This window comes from Panthera onca, chromosome F2 (assembly GCF_046562875.1).
Source record: "Panthera onca isolate mPanOnc1 chromosome F2, mPanOnc1 haplotype 2, whole genome shotgun sequence".
Lineage (NCBI taxonomy): Eukaryota > Metazoa > Chordata > Mammalia > Carnivora > Felidae > Panthera > Panthera onca.
The window spans coordinates 17,022,805-17,045,773 of record NC_138356.1 but is presented as its reverse complement, the minus strand read 5'-3'; the positions used below and the strand labels follow the sequence as shown (position 1 = coordinate 17,045,773).

General features: G+C 40.5%; 1 protein-coding gene across 7 annotated transcripts in view; it reads right to left on the bottom strand.

The window, feature by feature from the left end:
* TRIM55 (tripartite motif containing 55) overlaps window positions 1-22,969 on the bottom strand; it is a 43,918-nt gene that overhangs the window by 16,280 nt on the left and 4,669 nt on the right. For 2 of the 7 annotated variants that reach the window (XM_078441647.2, XM_078441648.2), the window contains exons 3-9: window positions 20,228-20,393; window positions 17,863-17,958; window positions 6,174-6,407; window positions 5,806-5,828; window positions 5,578-5,702; window positions 4,044-4,303; window positions 2,016-2,693 (exon numbers count right to left, since the gene is read on the bottom strand). In XM_078441647.2, the coding sequence (XP_078297773.1) occupies window positions 2,247-2,693; window positions 4,044-4,303; window positions 5,578-5,702; window positions 5,806-5,828; window positions 6,174-6,407; window positions 17,863-17,958; window positions 20,228-20,393 (1,351 nt within the window). In that variant the 3' untranslated portion in view covers window positions 2,016-2,246. The other 5 variants (XM_060610635.2, XM_060610636.3, XM_060610634.3 and 2 more) reach the window with 5 other exon arrangements.

Here is a 22,969-nt window from a genome sequence, read left to right as displayed (position 1 = left end):
TTCCAGAAGAGTCAATGTCAACGCAGGAAAAAGTCAATGAGCCAGAAATAGCTGAGGGCTTTCAGTACCAGTCACCCTGAATTGCTTTTGAGCTACAGGCACAGGGAGCTGGGCATCAGGTCCAGCAGGGTCATTTACTCAAAAGTATGTGAGGTTTGAATCTTTAAATATTGTTAAGCTGATAATATTCAAAAGGCTATTAAAAGAGTAAGATGTCCATCCCTAAGCAAATCTTATAACAGTAATTAAGAAAATGCTTGACTTTGAGAAAGGTGTCTCAAAAATAAAGGGTGTTGGCTTTATGACTCTTCTTTGGTTCTCATTCCTTGTGTCTGGTAGATGAACATTGCTCCTTCTGCTTTTTATTCATTCAGATCTGACCTGGCTGAAATCCCCTTGATGTTGCTGCACCCAGGATATCTTTCAGAGATCTCTCTCAGGAAAGACTGTAGAGGTTTCAAAGAGACTGAGAAGTCTCCTGGCCCACATTCCCACCAGTGCCAAGAATTTCCTATGTATCTTTGACAGGAGTCATCTGGCTGCCTCCTGGGTGCCTCTGATGTAAGCAAGTGAAATGCAGTTTCTCTTAATCTGTGGAAACCCTGAATATTCCTGAACAAGTCCTTTGCTGGGCCTCCCTCTACTTTAAAAGCCGTGAATCCTCATGGCATTATTGACAACTTTTGAAACTGGCCTGTCCTAATGGCCATTTTGGAGGGTCCACTTATACTGGATTACTGAATAATTGCCCACTGAGTCTCTATTCTGAGTCAGGATTTGCCCCTCCATGCAGGTTTAGATAATGGAGCAATTACCCCTCCGGAAGTCACCTTGAGATGATTACATTGTAGAGAGTTTGAAGCCATGACTATTATCTAGAACTTGGTTCAAATTTTTAGATGGCTGAACCTCAAAGTTGGGGAGAAATTTATCTCTGAGCCTATAGAGTAGGGACATTATGGAAGAAACTATATGAGATGTTAGTTAAGGGAAAAGAAAATATTTCCTACCCATTAAAGTAAAAATCAAGCACTGAATCTGACGCCAGATGTAGTGAAGTATAAGAAAAGCCAAAAGTGCTAGGCAGATTGCTAACTCCTGTGAGAAAACAAGAAGAAAGCTTCACTGATATTATCACAAATAATATTTTTCAACATCATTTAGATGGATTTTGCATTTTGGTTTGGAGCCCTATTATATGCTCCTATTATGGGTTATTTCATACGGTTTTCAGAAAACAGCTCTTCCTGACTCAACTTCCACTAAATAGATAAGAAAGTTAATTAACTTTCTAGAAATAAAATTCCCATAAAATTTCTAGAAAACATTATACTCCATTTTTTAACCTAAAAACTACCTCAAGATGTTTCCTCATACCAATTATTTTTTGTCATTTTTCATTTGTGAAAATAAATATATGACACAAAAGCATGTTACTTTTAGTTCTCCAAACATAATTTCCTTTTATTATCTCATGAAATTAAGGTTTACTTGAGCAGATAGTCAAGACAATGAGTAATTTTCTGATTTTTGAAAAATGCTGTTTGTTGTTCATAATCACCTGATGACCCAGGAGCATGGAAACAGAGTATTTCTTTCACATCCCTTGTCTGAGCAACACTCACATCCACACATCATTTAAGAATGTTCATGGGTATGGAGCAACCATGAGCATCCTTCCTTGTAAAGAAATTGTAGAATATTTCTTCTGTGGAATCTTTGAGCCATGCAAACATTAGGAGTTTCTTAACTCCTTATAGGAAAAAGACATGGCCTTCAAAGTATATTATATTTAAAAAAAAAGTATTAAGTGACCCTTAAAACCCCAAAAGTAGGAAAACCTGTGCTTTTCTGCTCCTAGCAGCACATGTTTAGGAAGCACTGGTTTAATCAAGCAAGACTATCTTTGTCTAGCCATAGCCAATGCACTCCCAGAATCCATGAATTAACCAGAGGTTATTTTCCAGAGCAGACTTAGAACTCAGTTCAAACGTGCTCCTTCAGGGTTGCTGGGAATGACACAAAAGCAGGTGATTAGTGTTTAGAAGCCCAAGGAGGACACAAAAGGCTGAGCAAGGGCAAGTGGCCTTTGAGAAGGGAAACCAGTCACTGCAGACAAAGCAGCTTTAAACTGCATGCTTAAGGGCCAGGCTTGCGTGGACCACCTCCCTGGGGAACCAGGTGTGAGGTCACCACGTATGGGTAGATTGAAGTCAATTTTTTTTTTCTGTTTTGTTTTACAAGGCTTAAAAACAAGCCAAAATTGGGGAATGAGTTGTTTCTGTGTTTTTCCCAAGGCCATGGTTTCTTTCTGCCCCTTTGGAGGCCCTTCTTTCTTGCTGTGATTCCAGCACGACGCTAGATGGCAGGGGGAAGCATTCAGACACAAGAGCATCAACACTAACCTGAGAAGTAGCTGCTGGTGAACTAGTTTCCTTACCACTCACTGCTGCCCTCTCACTGGCTGCAGCTTCTGCCACTTCTGCCTTCTGCACATTCGAATCCTCAGAACCAGGAGGCCCTATGTGTCCCAGACCTTCGCTCCCTGGGGTGGAAGGTGGGTTGGTGGTGGCTTTCCGGGTTTGGCCTTTATACCAACTAGGGTAAAACAAGGGATCCGCAGTGTCCGTTGCTGCAGGGACTGGAGTTTCAGACTCTGTGGTCTGCTGAGAGCCAGTGGGCACAACCTCCCCCTTAATCAGGACAGATAAATTCAAAAGTAAAAAAAAAAAAAGAAGAAGAAGAAAATGCAGTTGATTTTAGTTCCCTTTGGGTTTGAAAACTGTGAGCTCTCTGTGCAGTGTCTGATTTAGCGCATGTTTTAGTTCATCCCACCCTCTGCAAGTGCTAAGGGAAGGAAAGATGATAGCACTCCTCTCTCTGGGCACCTGCATGCGCCTTCTCTTTTCTGGGCTTGTCCTTCCCTAGATGGCAGCCTGGGCAGACAGACAGTGGACGACTAAAATGAAGGTTGCTTATAAAATATAAGATATAGGAGAAAGGTCAAATTATTGGCCACAATTAATTTTTTGACATTCTTGGTGGGCTCCCCAAACCTCTTTCCTAAAATCCCAAATTGGTCTTATTGATCAAATCCAAGTCTTGTTAAGTTACCACACCTCTTTCAAATTCAGTGCAATTTGATTTCAAGATTCTAGGAACCATTAACAGTATTTCAGCCTGGTTTCCTATGGAGACAGAGCATAGAATATAATTCTATAATTCAGAATTTCCCCTCTGAGGTTTTGTTTCTATAGATAATCTCAATCCATTTTGAAAGCAGGTGCAAAACCAGGATTCCTTTTTGATGAATCTACATTGTCCACAAACTCCATAGGTTGAGACCTCTCTGCTGAAGGTGCCATGAAGTCAGCACAAAGACTTGAAAACTGGACAGTGACATCTTAGAAGCTAAGAGTCAGCCAATCAGATACAGAATTTGGGATGAGTTATCTCCTAAGAAAATTTTAAAACAATTCTATTAACACATAATCTCATCAAATGACAGATACATAGAAAACTAGATGGCATTTGTTTGCCCACTTAATGAAAGATATGGTTATATTTCAGGGTAGGTGATAGGGACATAAACTAACATGGCTTCTCTGTTTACTTCCTTTTTTATCTACAGAAAATTCAAAGTTCTGAAGGGACATTCATTTTTATTTCTCACCTTAGATTATTTATTACCCTGTACTCCATATCTGTATCCAGAGCAGACCCAATCTGTGTGACATGGCTGTGAAGTAACATGTTATACACATACCCCTCCCCCATGCACACACAATTTCCAAAGATTGCCTCAGATTCTGGTGGGAAAATCATGTTAAACTAGGTCTTGCCAACCAGTTATAATAACACCAAACCTGTTGAATCATCTAGAGGACTTTTCTCCCTGACACTGCCTGTGCTGAATTCTTTGGTCTTCCAGATACAAATGTCTGGCCTTGTAGGACCTTTCTCTTAAGGCAGAATAAATTGTTTAGCCTATTCAGCAAGGACACACCTGTGAATCCTGTAGGAAGGCATTTGTGAACAATTACCTGTGTCCCTGGGGCATCTGTGGCAGGTGGGAGGGCCGGAGGTGGCTCCGGGGAGGAAACTGGAAGCGCCCCTGGGGCAGCCTGGAGCTCTGAGGCCAGCTGAGAGGGCTCCGAGGCTTTCTCTGGACTTTCATCCTCTCCTGATGACTCTGTTCGAACATTTTCTACCTCTTCCACTTCTACTTGCTCTCTTTCTTCTTCTCCTTCTCCTCCTCCTTCTTCTTCTCCTTCTTCTTCTTCTTCTTCTTCATCTTCATCTTCTGGTAAGGTAACGTGTTTTTAAAATCATTATAACTACCACTGCAGCTATGATATCAATTAATGGCCAGTACTTCCAGCCCAGATTAAGGTCAGGGCTAGGGAAGTCTTCTCCATCAGATACTGGACTGTGGCCCAAGTATGTCATGCTGGGGTTTGTGCTTCTAGTTAAATGTGGGCAGGAGAAATGTGATGATGGGCCCAATCATCACCATCCTCCTTGTTTCCCTCTCCAGTACAAAGTGCATCTTCAGTACCACTGTGCAGAGCCTGGTCACATGTATATCATGCTCTGTCACATCTGCAAGCTCCTGGAGGACTGGGATTGTCACTAATGTATCTCTGCCAAATTAAATGGAAATGCAACTCTCTTCCCTATCTCAGAACACATACATTACCCTTGCCTTCTTTTACTTCCTTACCTCCTCTGTTCGGTGAATGCTGACTTTTGCCACAGTTTATGCCATGAGTCTTTTCCTAACACATTGATCTTAATATTCCCTCAGGCAATATTAAGGAGAGACAATATTAAGTAATTATTTTAGGAAGATTCATCTTGAAGATTTGCTTCTGAAGTTACATCTGTACACACTAATACAGCTTCATGGCATTATTAGAGGTCTAGCCAAGGAGTCTTGTGACCTAGATAGGCTAGGATGAATCAAGACAATCAAAGTTTTGATCAGCTCCAAGGTTATTTTCCTCTTTTTAATTACTTCATGAGGACAAATTTCCAGGAGGGTCTCTGGACCACATGGTAGGGGTGCATTTATAACTCATGAAATATAGCTGGTCACATAGAGCCAGTTTTATTTCCAGATGTTTTTTTATTCTATGACTCATTACTATTCTTGCCCTCTGATGTTTGATTAAGTGGATGTGCTACAATATCTATCCAAATGTCATCTACATTTTGTTTTTATCTCATCCTTAACCTTGCACTTCATGACACTTCACATCATTGTAGTCAATACCTTGTGTAGGGTTGATGTTGAGACATCATCATCACCATCAATTATTAAGTATTTGACTACCCAGAGTCAAATGCCCAGTAATGGCATTATAATAGGCACTGTGATGTGCAAAGCCAAATAAACACTGTCAACCAACTCTATGAATCTGTAATGAAACGGAGTTTCACATTGGATTATGATCCTTGTGTAATTGTCGACATCCATTCTGGAGGTGATTCTGAATCCCCCTTCTCTCCTGCTGAATCCATCTGCAGCTTTCACACACCTGCAACTTTGGCCAAATGGTCACAAGAATAACAAACCTCTGTAAAAATCAATTTCGCGTATTATTTTTTCTTCTCTATTGAGGTTGACTGTGAAGTGGTTCATGTTCTCATAACCATGTTCTATTTTCTCCATCTGAAATGCCTTCGATGCCTCAGAAATTCTGCAACAAAGACAAGTTGCCACTTTTTGTCACCGTTTAACATTTGATAGCCTTGGGTAAAAATGAAAAGTATGCATTTTTCCATAAAATGAAAATTACTTACTTTTGTAACAGGGTTTTGGCATTCTGTGAAAGCAAACAAAAGACAGACCTACTTAAATTCTTTTCATCAAAGACTTTATTCTTTCCTCCGCTGACTCTGAAAATCTCAGAGCTTAGTTTCTAAATGCCATGAATAACTGCTGTTTTATACCGGAACCCTCTTTTATTTAAGCGATGTCATGGTCCCTTAAATATATGCTTATGAAATTGTTTAAACAGATGGAGACATGAACACATAATGAGCTTATAGTTTAGTTGGTAAAATAAATCAAAATGCTGTGTGCATAAAATAACAAAAATATGATGACAACTACTTCTCCAGCACCCACCTTCTTGGTTAGTTCCATCAGGTACTGAAAGAATACTTACCTGCAGAAACACTGCCATTTCTGGCTCATCCATGAACTGGATTCCTGATTCAACCAACTTTGACACATTTTCCAAGTGATCAGAATACTTTTTGATCAGAGCACGGACACGTTCCAGTTTCTCCTCTTGGGTTCGGGTAATGACTTGGGTCATTTCATTCTTCCTTTCCTCCAGGATACCATACAGGTAATCAAACTTCTCACAAAGTTCCTGTTTCTGTTTTTTGCAGCATTCCTGTTAGTTGAAGTTAGCTCATGTTAGAAAGTGTTTAAAAGAGTGCCTATTTGGAGAAATCACCTTGGGGTGCCTTGGTGGCTCAGTCAGTTAAGCAACTGCCTCTTGATTTTGGCTCAGGTCATGATCTCATGGTTCATGAGTTCGAGCCCTTTTGTTGGGCTCTGCTGATAGCACGGAGCCTGCTTGTGATTCTCTCTCCCCCTTTTTCTCTGCCCACCCTTCTCTCTCTCAAAAATAAATAAATATTTTTTAAAAATCACCTGGATACTTTGGGAGATAAATTTACTTATACAGTATATTTTTTCTTTTCCTTGAAGTTGTCCTTTGGGTATAGATTCCCATTGTGCTGATGTTTTGAAAATCTCACTTTGATACTCAGACAATCTAAAATCAACCAAATTGACTAAATGGACCAATGAATTTTCAATATGTTCTATGTAAATGGGGAATTTCATAGAAATTAAAACAGTTTTTTTAATATATATATATATATATATATATATATATATATATATATATATATTGGTTATATAGCTTAAGGCTTATATTTTGCTTTAGAGTGAGTGTGTGTATATGTATGTGTATAAGGAAAAACTATGGTACTTCCTGATTTGTACCCTTCAGTCTCTCTCTGCTCCACTTATACTGCTGCTGTTCTAGTTTCAATCTTCCCTTGGAGGTTCGGAAGCTTCCCACCAGCCTCTGCATCTGGAATTCCCTCCTTCAAGCAAACTCATACACTACAAACAAATTCATTTTCCTGGAGTACATTTGTCTGGGGAATAGTGTTTTTCTCTGACTAATCATTGTCCAGAGAATAATATTTAAACTTCATAACTGGCTTTCCAGCTTCTCCATGACCTGGTTCCAACTTTCCTTCATAACATTGCACTGTTCTCCATCACATACCCTGTGTCCAGCAAAAACGAACCACTCACTTTCTTTGCTCATCATCATCCCTCTGTATAGAATGTTCTTTCCCAATTCATAGTTGCAAACTCTAAGTAATCTTAAAGACATGGTTGAAATACCACTTCTTCCATAAAACTGTCTTTGATCTCAACGACTGAATGCCGTCTTTTAATTCTTCTGAAATCCCATAATAGTTACCACTTATGCCATACACCTGTATTCACCTGGTTCTCTATTTATCCAGTACTGTCTAAGACAGAGAAATATGGGTTCTGGTCTTTGATTCCTGGAGAGAAAGGCTGTATGGGAATTCAAACTTGTGCATTTGCATTGTGTGCCAGAAGCACCTCCAGTACCATCTAGCTCCCTTCTCTCTGAGTCCATGTTTAAAACATCATTAACTTTCCAGATGGCCTGGTCATTGTCCTTTTGCTTTTTCAAGTTCCAGTAAGCTTGTTATGTATACATGCCAGTATCATTGGACCTGACCATCTCTGTGTCCAGGAACTTTATAGCTAACAGCAAGTTTTGAGACCTGATGATCCAACATAGCTTTCCTGTCTGGTGGGGGCTTCTTGGGAATGCAGCCAATTGATTTGACATCTCTGAACTTTGTGTAACCCTTATTACATGTTCTTTCATTTTAGTAAACATTGGTCTCTTAGATGTCAAGTATCACTTTCTTCTTTCACATGAGTTTCTTAAATATCTGAAGTATAGTCTCTTTAAGGATAGAATCTAAGTCTCTCTGGGACACATACCACTTCGGACAATAGATGTTCAGTATATATTGTTGAACAGGTTTTTTAAAACTGTGTTTTTAAAAATGTGTTTCATTTCTCCACAATTTTTCTACTATTCTCAGAGTAAGGGAAAAAGTGGATAACCTAAAGCAAATTGTTGATTATGAAGATATTCCACAAATTAACAAGAAATAACACCCCTCACTCCACTGCCTCCTTTGGAACACAATTCTCATCACATTTTCTGACCAATAATAAAGCATGATGGAGATCCAATGATTCTAACCACTTTAATAGTAATTACTGGTTAATGCTATCATCCCGCATCCATTCATTCATTTAGCAATCGGTTCTTAAGCATGTCATTTGTGTCAAGCACTATGCAAGGTTCTGGGGACCCAACAATGAACTAAAGCATAATTCTTGTTCTTAAGGAGCTCAGGTTCACTGAATGAGAAAGACTATGGGCCAATAATACAATAATAACCTAGTATGCTGAATAATTTAAATATCTTAGAGTTTTATACCAGGTTTTATAGAAGTATGTGGATGGGGGCCATTCAAAGGGAGCTGGGGTGGGTGGGTGGCTCAGGAAAAGCTTCTTAGTGGAAGTAATGCCTGACTAAAGGAAGAGCAGGAACAGAGGAGGTTGGAGGAGGGGATGAAAATCCATGGAGCGCCTTGGCAGTTGTCAAAGTAATAGTACTAGGGTCCATACAGCATGTCCAGACATGGAAATTGCTGGGCTTGCCAAATTTGTGTCTATTTCCAGCCCTTTAGCATGAGATCTGGACTATTACAAGGCCTCAGAACTGAAGCCAATTAGTAGCTTCCCAATCAAACTTTCTTTCACTGGACTGCTTTCTGTTCTAAGCTTACAGGCAAACTTGAGCCCACTGCATTCCTGAAATATGTCTCTTTGACATTCAGAAGCTCTACTGTTTACTGCAAACATATGATGGTTTCTAGCTTATGAATTGTGCACTTGAAACATATATACTGAGTATTAAGATGTGATACTGGTACAATGTCTTTGTTTCTCAAACGTTTTCTTCTAAGCCAAATTATTTATGAGACTGATGTCATGTGTCATGGCTAGTGTTTGATTTAGTGGTTTAAGTGAAATAGCCACTTTATTTATACATTATTTTCAATTCCAAGTATTATTTTATTTACATTCTGGTTTTCTATTGATTTGTACTATATTGAATCTATCATTTTAATAGCATCTATTATTTACTTATTTACAGTATAGGAAATTCTATCCTATGCATGGCATATGCTTGATTATTATTATTATTATATGACTACATACTGTATAAAGCACTTATAATATTACATGACATATTATAGGTACTATATCAGTGCTTATTAAATTTAGATCCAATTTTCCTTGATTTGAGGGAGGGGTCAACTTGGCAGAGAAGTAGGGGGATCCATACTTCCCAGGTCTCTCAAACAAAGAAGTGCTGAAGCCAATTTTCCTTGATTTGAATTATTTAATTGTGGAACTTTGAAGCTGCATGGAATATCAGAAGTAACCTGCTCCAAACCAATCATTTCACTCATGTGGAAACTGAAACCCAGCAGAGTTAAATCACTTTCTCAAGGCATTCTGCCATTTATTGTTAGTTCCTGGCCTATAGCCAAAGACTTTGAACTCCTGGGTCATTGTTACTCCTACCACACCTTGCTGTGAAATACTTGAAAGTAACTTGAAAAAAATTTTATGTGAAGTACTGTGAACTGAATATATGTCTTTTAACAAATCTACTCTGTAGTAAGTAGGTTTTTAAAGATGAGAAAACTCCAATTGTTTCAGAATTATATTCATTAGTTCATTCTTTCAGCAAAATTCACTAATTACTATGTACCAGGCATTAGAAGATCTGAAAACCTGCCGTAGTTTTCCAGTGTTCATAAGAAGGGTAGAAAAATTATTATATTTTCTAATCTCTAATTTAAAAAAAACCTTAACTTCTTTTTTTTCTTTATTAATGTGCCTTTAGTATAATTCTGTGCAAAATATGCTAAGAGTCAGACAAATCGGTTTCTGAAATAGAGAAAGTATGCTTCTTTCTTGGAATTATGAAACTAGTACTTACAGACTTTTAGAAATGAACTTGAGATGTTCAGGTTAACCTAATGTCAGATTGAAATGAGAAATAATTCCCTGAAATTAAAATTCTTCTATTTTTTTTATTCTCTCTGAGGTAGAAGCAATACATGAAGACTAAGGTGGGCACCCTTCCATCTTTCTGGACTACAAGACCTTCAAAATGCTGTGAAGGTCAGTTAACAACAAACGCCTCAGCTTATCAACTCCCCCCTCCGAGGTAATTAGGGAACAAGTATATGCTATGAAAGAAAAATATGCTCTTAGAGGCCAGCTCACTAGTGAGTGATTACTCTGAATTTCAGTACCTACTGTGCCTTTGTAAATGTGGACCTGAAATGCTTTCAACAGTGACTTTCCAGTAACCTGAAAAATGGAATGGGAAAAACGTGGACTTCTGCATTATCAAAATGTCTGCAGGTAGCACACTTTAAAGGATGACTGTTACCTGCAAAAGCGTGATAGCAACCGTCTTTATCTCTTCTCCACAAAAACTTCCTCACCTCAAAGATTTCTTTTTGCTTTTAATGTTCTATTTTACTTATTTCAGTAAAAAGGCTGGGTTAAAAAAAAGTCTTCAGTAAAAATTCTTGGCTCTGTACCTTCTCCCTCCCCCAACGTCTCTGGATAGTAATTGAATCAAGATACATACTTTTTAAACTTTCAAGTTTATGTTTTCAAATATTCTCCATTTTCTTCCTTTTGATATCTGTGGTTCCTATGTCCTGTGTGTGTGTGTGTGTGTGTGTGTGTGTGTACACATGCACATGTGCATGCATGCATACCTGGGTGAGTGTGTTTAGCAACTGAAGTAACTTCCATCATGAATGCCCTAGGCATTGGCCTCCAAGCATATTCTAATGCACAGCCTCCAGCTGCAACATGACCTACCTCCTGGGTCTGCCAGGACAGTTATATGTATTGGCTTCTTAGAAGAACAAAATAAAAGTTGTCCGTGATCCTTGAATGAAAATAAAATCCATCCCATCTCTAAGGTGAACCCAGTATGGATGCAATATACCAAAAAGGGGTGATTTTATAAAGGGAAAACTATGCTGCCCATATTAAAAAGGCAAAATGATGACAGGTAGAATATCTGTTTCTAACCAATGTCATAATATTTGGCTAAAAAGAAAAAAATCAAGTAATCATTTGGCCATTTCCTTTGAAGTGAGTAGGTAATCTTTAATATTCATCTAAAGCCCATTGTTTAGCTGTTGCTTTCATAGAAATGTTAAAACTGACAAGTTCTAATTTTTAGCCTGCTTTATATTTTAATGGTAATAAGATATAAGATATGCAGTTGCAAAAAGGAGCTTTCCATGGAAAAAATCAACAATAGACAATCTTATACTAAAGAGTAGATAGTTAGACAAGCAAAGTACCATCATCCTGTTGTTTTTAATGGCTAGATTTTCAGTGGCTCACCTTCTCCCCAGGCACTTATTACTCTCTGAGATGATCTTGTTATTTATTTGTTTTATTGTCTAACTCCTGTACTAGAATAAAACCTTCCTGAGAGCAGGAACCTTTTCTGTTTAGTTCATCACTATTTTCCAGTATTATGTGTGCAGAATATGGTGTATAATGCACACCTGAGAAATATGATCTGAATGACTGAGTGAATGAATGACATATGATTTGTATCTAGGGATATTCAGTCCTCAAAAGTTTCTATGTTCCCAGAAAATAGATATTTAAGTAGATACTCCAAGACTCTGCTTCGTTTAGTGCTCAAAAGAAAACTGTGCAACCTTAGGGAAGCCATTTAATCTCAGGATGATTTTCTCATCTGTACAATAAGGGTTGGGATTGGATGATTGCCAAGGTCCCTTTTGACTACAGTTCCAAGACTCTATGACTTCAGATAAATGTGGGGATATTTCAGTGTCTTAAGGCTCTAAAATGCCTCTTCCTATTCCTGGCAAGTTTCAGAGTGGTTATCTACAGTATTAAGACATAAATTATGTGTCCGGACCCTGCAATGTCAGTCCCAGCTTGGGAATGTGCCAGGGCTATGACAGGAAAACCTAAGACAATTGTAACCGCTGCTCTTACCATGTAAGGAACATGCCTCTGTGACCAAAATAGAGCTGAAGATAAGCTCCTAGCCCACCATTTGTCACTGAGCAACTGTGGCTCTACCCAGCCCATTCACATACGCACTGCATACCTCCAGCACTCATCCACACACTCTCGTTTGGGGCTGCAGCTCTGGGTCTGGAAGTGCTCAGTCAGCTACATTTGAAATACAGTACTTTAGAATTCCCTTCATTAAGCCAAATAGGGTTTCCTTTCCCCACCACCCCCAAAAGAAGGGGGGGGGGGAGCAGATTAATATTACTAAAGAGAGAACTGTATTAAAGTAGAAAGATTCTCCTGAGGAAATCAGTCAACATTTACTGGTAAAGCCCCAATTTCTAGCACTTGGGAGAAGTTCCATGAGTGCAGACTAGGATGAGTCTGGGTCTCCAGACCCAGACCCAAAGGTGGGTCTCCACCGGGCTATACAAGAAAAGAGGCAGACAAATGAGGATAACGTTCCTTCCAGGCACATGAACTGGAGTTCAGCTCCTCTCCCATCAGCAGGGTCCCCTTGTGCAGTGCTCAGCAGAGCAACTCTACCCAGCAGCCATGGGTCTCCAGACTCCCAAACTCATGCTGTTTTCTACCATATCACGTTGCCACCCACTTCATGTTAGAAGAACAATTATGTTCTAATCAGTGGATCTCTAAAACTTACTCCTGGGGTTCTTCTCCAGATCATTTAAAAGCTCCTTGAGCAAACTCTCTAAAGCAGAGAGCCCAGTGAGCCATACTGACTTGGGTCCTCTGGTTCAGTGAAAGCCACAAGCCCATGGCAAGCTGAGAAGTTGTTTAATTTGCTCCCATACGTAGTAGAGAGTCAACTCGTCTCCCAGAAGAGCCTCATCCTCCCTTGGTTGCCAGTATTTTGCCTCTTAGATAAATAATAGGGCTAATATCTCCTGCCATTCATGTTCAGTTTTTCCATCTGAAGGGGGTTGCTTAGCTCTGCATCATAATTACTCAGGACCCTGAAGGTCTTACTCTGATACTGCTTAAAAGATGCTCCAGATGCTCCAGTGGTTCAAATGATTATTAGCATTGTTACAATAAGGGTGGTCTTTCCAAGCTATGAGAATAATATGAGGTAACACTTATCAAGCCCCTGGCATGTGCCTCTTACCCCAATTTAGTCATCTCAATAACACTGTGAAGAATGCAGTATTAACCCCAGTGTACCAGTGAGGAAGTTGAGGGACAAAGGGCTTAAAGTAACTTCCCAAGGTCATATAGTTAAATGACAGCTAAAAGTCTAACTCTGAAACCTGTTCTTTTAAGCATATGTTCTATTGCCTTTGAAATGTTGCCTTAAAAATTCTGGAATGCTTATTAAAGTGATTCTTACAATATTTATACGTCATATTTGTAACTTCATGGACAGTGTCCTAAAAGCTATTTGGGTAAAATTATTGTTTTGGAAATACAATAGGTTTGTTGTCATTGAAGAATCATTGGCGGATCTTATTAAAGTCCTCATTTTTAAGATAATGGAAATGCTCAAGATCAAATAGTTATTATTCAACTTGTAGCTGTTTCCTTTAGACATGCATCCATACAAAACAGGATTATTTCTAGGCCTGCTTGTCTGTCAGCCTCAGGAGGACCGGAATTAATAGCCTACTCTCTTGGGTATCTAGTGACATAGGATAAATGCCCTTTGTAAAGACTATAAGACGGAGACAGAGGTTATGATTTTTAGCAATGAGGAAGGAAAGCCAAGCACAGTATTCTGGAAACAGAGAGCTCCCAAGGCAGTGCATTTGTCCACTCCAACCAGCAGCCCTCTTTCTGAGTCCTAGCCTATCCCAGAACATTTCCTGGGCTGGAAAGGCAAGTATAGCTCCAGACCATGCTGGGCTTATATAGAACAGCCTAGAAGGCCCTCCAACCTGCAGTCGAGAGCTCTGGGAACATCTCAGCTTGTGCGACATTCAGCTAGGAGTACTAAAAAGGCTGAAGGCTCCTTCACCCACCGTCAGATCCACAGCAAAGAGAAAAAAAATGCCACTCCTCCTTTTGACACAGTTCAGATTGCCCTTTCATGACTACAGCCCTTTTCAAAGCCACTCTCATAATCATTGTAAACTCATATCAATTGCATACATTATTTAAAAAAATTTTTTTAATGTTTATTTATTTGTTTTGAGAGAGAGAGAGAGAGAGCAGGGGAGGGGCAGAGAGTGAGAATCTCAAGCAGGCTCTGCAAAGTCAGCACTGAGCCGGATGCGGGGCTCCTTCCCACAAACTGGGAGATCATTACCTGAGACGAAATCAAGAGTTGGACACTTAACTGACTGAACCACCCAAGTGCCCCTTTTAATTTTAATTTTTAAAATGTTACTTATTTTGAGAGAGAGTGAGCGAGCACACATGCATGAACTGGGGAGCAGCAGAGAGAGAGGGAGAAAGGGAAAGCATACGTTATTTTTAAATGATAACAAGGAGTCCACAGTGTGATTTAGCCTAAGCTCGGCAGCTCTCCAGGGCTGATCCTGGGCCAGGTGCCTGACCAGACCAGCCCTGCAAGACATTACATGATCAAGGACAAAATTAGACACGTACAAGGGATGGGCACTCCTACCAAAGGGCAGGTGTCTGGGCCCCATGTGGGAAGAGGCAAGGTAATTGGGGAAGGATAGTGCCCACCCAGGGACTACTCCATTTCCCATCCCTAAGGGGTTCTTCACCAATCAGAAGAGCGACTTCTTTAAACAACAGCTCCCCACCCCCTGGCCAGGAGCCACCAATGGCTTCCCAGAAAATGTTTCCAGGCAGGTGGTGAGCAAAGTCAGGAAGGAAAACAACTACCCCAGCGAGAATGGGAGACACAGGAGCTCTGCTCTGTGACCCTGAACTCTGGTACAGAATTCACCTGCTCTGCAAGGTAGGATCATTTCACTCTAAGTCAAGAACCTCGTGTGCTTCACTACATGCAGCTTTGCAGGCTAGTGCTCACAAAGTGAGCCTCTGGTGTTTTGCCCAGGCTCTGTGGGAGAGCACTTTAGTGATTACAGGTGCACCATGTGGCCATTTGTGGCAGTGTCTCTGTCCTCTGTCCTCTTCAAATGGAGGATATTTGCATCAAATAGGGATCATAAAATCAGAGACCTCCATGAGGCTCTGAGCCAATACCTACATCTGCAGATGAGCCACCTAAACTGATCGGAAAGAACTGTGCTTTTCTGAGCAACATTCATTCTGTATTTATTTTACTATTAAAAAAATGTCCAGGTCTCTTTACAAAAATGCGAAATATAGGAATATATAAGGAAGACAGTAGTCCCACTGTTCATTACTCCTAACCTTTTGGTTTCTGGAGTTTTTCCCCATATAAATATATATAGGGGTTATTTATGAATATATACATTCTATACTGTTTTATTTCCTTAAAGTAAAATCTCAGAAGTGAAATAAATAGGTAAAAGGGATGGACACTTTTAAGACTCCTGCCAATTTACAGCTTCATCTGAAAGCCCTACAGGGAACAATTACATTTGTCTAGTAGCCTGTGAAAGTACTTATAAAAGTGTGTCATGTTTGATGAATACTTTTATCAGTAATAATAGGAGTAATAATCCTAAACCTCACTGCCTGGAAGTTCCTCCTGATATCTGCACTAAATCCCTTCTCCTGACTTAATTTCAAACCTGTTCCTGCTTGTCTTGTTCACAGTGAAAGAAAAAACAGCTGCTCCCTATTGTGCCCCTGACCGGCCTCCAGGAAGAAAACCAGTTGTCAAATCTCTCCCCGCCCTCTCAGTGTCCCCCGATGCTGGCTACAGGGAGCCCGGTTTGTTTGCATTTCTTTGCTCAAGGCCAGATGTGACCCCCAGAGCTTTTCTCCTGTATGTGTTCTGCAGCCTTGGTGTCCCAGACAGAGATCTCTGATGAAGGCTTGACCAGAGATGAGTATAGAGATTACCTCACTTACCCACAAGCAACCCACTCCTATTTATACACCCAAGACTCAACATGGCACCACACTGGAGTGCTGATTCATGGTTTACTGATTAAGTTGTATTTGGCCTTTACTGTAAATAAGTGAAAAGATAAGAGTTTATATTGTCCATTTTGTAATCTCTTTGGGCTCTTCACCAAAAGAAAACTTCCCTTCTGTAAATGGATCCCAGATTTATCATGATCTTTACAGGAATATAGATATGGAGAAGAAAGGACATTGATTTTAATGGTGTAGAAATCTAAAACGAGATGGTTATGGCCAATGTCTTGAAGTGATTATCCAGGAACCAGCCTTTGGCTTCTGATAGAATTTGCCTTTCTAATGATAAAATAATGAAAACAGGGTATTTATCAGGCACTCACCATATACTAGGCACTGTGCTAAGCATTTTGCTTATGCTTAATTTTTCACAGTAACTCTGTAAGGTGGGTACTATGCCCCATTTTTACAGAGGAGAAAAATGAAGGATTGAATGTACATGAGAAGGGATCTTTAAAACATAATACATAATTTAAAAAAAGCAGAACGAGAAATATAGCACATTACCATTTATAAAAGTAAAAGACGTGCATATAAAATAATCAACATTTTATAAGAGTATAAGTGAACGGAACACCAAACATGTTAGAGTGGTTATGTACAGAGAAGAGAACAGGACTGGGATATGGAGATAAAAAGAAATAAGTAGATAAGAGGGGCCTTGCCTACAGCAATACAGACAATATGCTACAGACTGAGCAGTACAATGCCTCAACACTGCATCTGAGGTCCAACTACAAAAACCAACAACCCCAAAACTTAAAGCAGGGAGTAATAAATGGCTCCAGGTTACAGATCCAGAGACCTGCACTCAACCCAGCTGTCTTGCACCTGCCCTCTGTGCAGCCTGGCTTAACTAGTCTGTGAATCTTCAGTTCTTGAAAAGGTATCTGCCACATAGCTAAATCTCTTTAGGCTTCAGCTATTTGCCTTCAGCAATTACACAGTTTATACTTGATCTTGAGGAAGGGTGGATTCACAGTATTTCTTATATGCCAAGCTTCAGTGTGAGCTAAACAGCCAGCCATTTATGCATTTGTTCACCAAGTTTGTATCAAGTGTTTATTATGTTCCAGGCACTGGGCCAGGCAGAGGGCAGATATGAATGAGCCAGAGCTCTGGTCTCAATGAAATCCATGACTAAATCATTCTGTAACCACAGATACATCTTCCTCCTTCTGCTATCCCCTTTGTGGCCCCGCTGTCAGAGTGCAGATATGCAGCTCAAACCTGCACATGATTTTCCAAAGCACTAACTAGTACTCCTTAAGACATTTGGATTTCCACAAAGAAATAGTACTATAATGGTGGATAACACTTATTTTCATTACTGGGAATTGATTTTTCTTCTAACTAATCTTTTAAAATGGATTGACCAACAAAAAACAGCAAATGGAACAACCACCCCAGTAGATGTGGTAAAATCTGCCTTGTTGACTCACATGGTAACTTCTCTTCCTGAGCCAGGAGGAGAATGTTTTAGAGACATATGAGGAAGGCGGTCATTCTATAAGGAAAGATTGTGTGGCACTGAGGCAGCCACAACCCCCCAGGAGTTCAGGCTTGGTGTATATTCAGCCGGAGTTGTTTGACTTACCTCAATAGTTTTACAGGTGTCCTCCAGCTGGCTGATTACTCCCTGGACTCGATCATTGCTTCCCACAAGGACAGCAATGCCATCACTGAGCTCAGACTAATGAAGAGAAAGGAGGTATGCAAAGTTTTAGGGGTTTTCTAGTCAGCCCTGATTGTAGATAAATTGTAGTATTATCCTCATGGATTCCTAATCCAGCATCCACTGAACCCCATAGGAGTAACAGGCATATAAGGCCTGTGAACCTCCTGGTCTTGTAATAAAATTCTGTCGAGATGTGTATATGAATGTATTTGTCTGGGAAGAAGTTTCCTAGTTTTCACCAAATTCTTTTTTTTTTTTTTTTTTAATTTTTTAATTTTATTTTTGGGACAGAGAGAGACAGAGCATGAACGGGGGAGGGTCAGAGAGAGAGGGAGACACAGAATCGGAAACAGGCTCCAGGCTCTGAGCTGTCAGCCCAGAGCCCGACGCGGGGCTCGAACTCACGGACCGCGAGATCGTGACCTGGCTGAAGCCGGACGCTTAACCGACTGTGCCACCCAGGCGCCCCTTTTTTTTTTTTTTTTTTTTTTTTTTTTTTTTTTTTTAATTTTTTAATTTTATTTTTGGGACAGAGAGAGACAGAGCATGAACAGGGGAGGGTCAGAGAGAGAGGGAGACACAGAACCGGAAACAGGAGTTTTCACCAAATTTTTAACGGAGACTGAGATCTGACCTTGCTAATAACATCATAAACACTGAATTATAGATTATAGAGAATAGCATATTCAAGCTAAGTAATTATAAATATTGTTTATAAATTCAGTGGAGTCCAATATGTGACTTCAGAGACCCGAAATGAATTGTTTTCCTAGTGTAGCTCAGGATCCATTTTACTAGGGAAATGAGAATAGTAAATATTCATTTATTCAACTGACTCAACTAACACGCACCTTCTATGTGCTAGGTGTGCAAATACATATGTACTAGACTAAGTTATTACAAACTTGAAACTCTAGCATTTGACTGGTTCTAGGGGAGGGTTTTCAACTTGAAATTCCTCTCCGCTTTCCAAGACTGGCTATCAGGGAGCACTGAATGGGGAATTTGGAGACCTACCTGCTTGATCCAACTCTGCCTTTAACTTGTTTATGATGTTGGCCAAACATGTAATCAATGTGGACCCTAAATTTCTTGGATATGAAGTGAGAAGGTTGGACCAGAACAGTGGTTGTAAAACATTGTAAAGCTTCAGAACCCTTTCTTCAGAAAAAGGAAGCTAATGTGGAATCCCAGTAGATAAGAGTGAAGCTGCTCTGTCCAAACAGGAGTGGGGTAGAAGTCCTGCCAGTCTGTCCTGTCCATCCCACGTGAGTTCCTAGGGCTCTGAGGGAAATCATGTGAAACAAGTACCATTCGGTTCTAACATGCCATGACTTGAGGGGGATGGATGGGTGTGGAAGGATAAGGGGAAATAAACCACAAATGGATTGAAAAATAAATAAATGTTACAGATGTCTTGCTAAATTCTGCTTTTTTGGCAGTTATCACTCACTGGTCATGACTGGTATTGCCCAAAAGTTTGGCTTTCACATTTGATTCCAACTCTGACCCTCACAGTAAAATATCTACCAAATGTGGGACCTGTGATTCTTCATAGAAAGGAGCTAAGATATGGAGCTCCTCAAATTCTAGGTGTGGGGAGTGGCTGCATCTATTTGAGCACACAACTGCACGTTTATTTGCATCAAATGGGCAAGTTGCTACTTGCCAATGGATGAAACTGGGTTGGCAGGTTAGTGATAAGCTGGGGACGTGCTGTGGTTGGTCAGGGTGAGGAGGCTGACGCCCTGGCGGGGGGTGGGGGCATGTGTCAAACTGAGAGGAGTCCTTTTAGCAAGTGGCCTAGGTTGAAAGCCTAGGAAGCCAGTTTAACCTGGACTTGAAGGCTAATACAGTAGGAGTTGGGGGAGTAAAGGCCTGGGAAGGGTGCAGGAAACAGTAGCTTTTTTTAGTGAATGAAGAAAAATTCCTGTGACTGGCGTGAAAAGTTAATCCTTTTGTTATCTATAGTCTAAACTTCAAACAGCTCTGACCAGGTCCCAACACATTGCTTGTCTTCAGCAACCTCCCAGATGCACAAATAACAAGCGACCCTTGCCCTCTGTGCACCTTCCTGGGCCTCGGCACCCCTTCCCTCGCTAGCAGTCCCCTTACTCTCTTGGGGATCTAGTGTGTGGCCATGTTTGCACCAGCACTACACCACCTCACTCTCTGAGCCGCCAGGCCTCAGGGCTACGTGGCTTGGGCAGTCCCCTTCAGCAAAGAGAGCCTATCACACAGAAATTCGGAAGGGGCTGGAGAAGAGGAAGAGAGGCTCTGTTACCTTCTGCCTCTGGAACACGTGAGTTAGGGGAGCCACCTGGCAATCCTTGTGTGCCCCAAAGACCTTGCACAGAGAGCAGGTGGGCACTTCACAGTTCAGACAGTAGATGTTGATGCGTTCCTCTTCGTGCTCCTCACACATGGGCTGGTCAGACTTCTTTTCTGGTCTGGGAGGAGGTGGGCAGATAAATGTGTCAGCTCCCATTGCAGCAAAGCAGAGTTGGTGGGGGGTGGGGGGGGGTGGGATTAGTATTGCTATTCCAGAAAACTTCCAAGGTCCTGTTCTTGTCCTCGGAAACCTCCAAATTCAGTTGCCCTTTGGGCTTAGCAGTGGTGTGCTGATAGATATCTAACGACCAGCCTGGAGTAGGGGATAGGACATGGACACTCTGATCTGTAGTGTTTGACAATTTCTGTGGTGAGGGTTCCCATCATGGCTGATTTAAACTTATTGACGGTTTAAAACACAGCTAGTAAAATTCCTGAAAATTGTTAGGAGTGTGCTCCAGCACTGTCTGCACACACTTACAAGTCTCTTGAGATACTTTCCAATTATGGGTAAAGAAGGAGTATTTGCTGATAAGCTAAATCTCAAGTTTACACTGGCTTTGCAGAAGCACTAGGTCCCAACTCTACAACCTCCAGCAAACACTTCTCCCACCAAAAGGAGGATAGAGGTGGGCTGGAGGAGTCCAAATCTCTGATTATTAGTCTAGGCACTGATGGAAATAGTTCTGTGTAAGAAGGAATATGTCCATGTGTGCTTCATTAATTTGTTTGGGTCTCTTCCTGCCATTAAGAAAATTAAATGTAAATAATTTCCCGATTGAGGACTTGGCAGGGACTAAGAGTGGGTACTGTGTGCTCAGTGACTGTGAACAGTACTTTAAGCAATAAGAAAAATGCAAAATGCTGTTCTGGGACATGGTGGTAACCTTGGAAGTAAGGACCTCACAGATAATCCCCAGGTTTTAGTTTTCCCAGTAGTTCAGCACCAGCCAAAACTTTTCGGAACTGCAACAGGTAATAATGGAGCATTGGGTTTGTATGTGTTAGTGAGACGATGACCAAGCGAAGAGGAATTGAAAGCATGAAAGGGGAGTGACAAGTCATTACTATTTAAGAATAACTTGCTGTGGAATCACCTGGAACGGCCCAAGTTCACAGTGTGTGGTGGGGCCCTGTATATTCTCCTAATGATCAGTGTGATTTATGTGTGATGATAAAGATCAAAATTATGTCAAATTGTAGTGCTCTAGGCCCCCTCTGGAGAACATGGTGAGAGATGTGGGTGTAGCCTGCCTCACAAAAACCTGGAATTCTTACACATCCTATCTAAAGACCAAGGTTGTTAATAGTTTTCAGAGGTACCTGAAAAATGTAAATACAAATGCAAAACGTTTCTTCATATTCCCAAACACATATTTATAAGCATCGTTATTTAAAAGATTGGGACTGAATTTTTCTGTTGTTATCAAGATCCACTTTTAAAAAACCACAGGTATTTATGGGCTGTGAAATTGATTATTATGGGCCATGAAATCAATTTAGAGGTCATGACCAGCATTGTTAAAATCAAACTAAAATAGACAGTAAATACATGGGCTACACCTAGTAAGAATAAGTAATGATACCTGAAACTTTTGTTTCTGCTGTACATAGACGCATGTGTATGTTTTACATGCATATGTATGTACATGTATCTAAGTGCACTGGAAACAAAAAGTATATATTTCATGTCTATATATCTATATCCATCCATGTATGTAATGGTCATTGGATCACAATGTAAAATGTACTTCTAGTGTGAGACATGAATAAAATGGTTTGTAAACCATTGATACTGATGTGTGGTACCACATACCTGCAGCCCCAGAACTCAGAGAAAGGCAGAAAATATACTGATTTATATCTACAAATCACTAGGTAGGAGTCAAGTCAAGGAGACTGGGCTGTGGGGGTAAGACCTGGGTCTGGTGAAGAAATTGTATGGGCTTCCAGCTTTGAGATTTTTGTGAAAAGAATTTTCACCTGGTCGCGTAACAATATGGTTTCCATGAAATCTGTGGCTTCCTAACTTGAAATTCTGCCATATCCTTGCAAGTCAATTGAGAAAAGTAAACTCTGCAACCAAGAAATGTATCTTCCTTCCCAGGTCTATCTGTTTCCTCCACAAATATGTGAGTTCCATGAGGGCAGGTTTGTCTTGGTTTTTTTGCTGGATCCCTGGTGCCCAGAACAATGCCTGGCATAGAGTGGTACTCAGTAAATATTTGTTGAATGAATGAGAAATGAAAGAGACTTTGCCAGATGAATGGACAGTATTCCTTGTACTTTAATTCATCTGGGGAAAGCATGTGAAATATGGGGGAAAACCAGGGTCACTTGGCACTCATGAGTGGCAAAGAAACCAGACAACATTCTGAAGACTCCATTTATAAATGACAAAGCCCTTTGGAGGTTCTCTAGAGACTAGAAGTGGTTTGCTCTTCGCTTGTTCAAAGGCTTCTCCACCTCCTATACCTTCTGTCCCATATATCTCCACCTCATAATAATAAATGTCAAGCATGTATCTGGAGTATATGTACTGGAAAATGGCACAGGTGATGCTTCTGTGGCTCACTTCCCTGAAGCATTTCCTGAGGGCAGCTTGCATCCGTGTGCTGTTCTGATGTCAGCAGCTGAACCAGAGCTCAGGTCTGTGAGTACATATTATGTATGTATACAATATATATATGTGTAT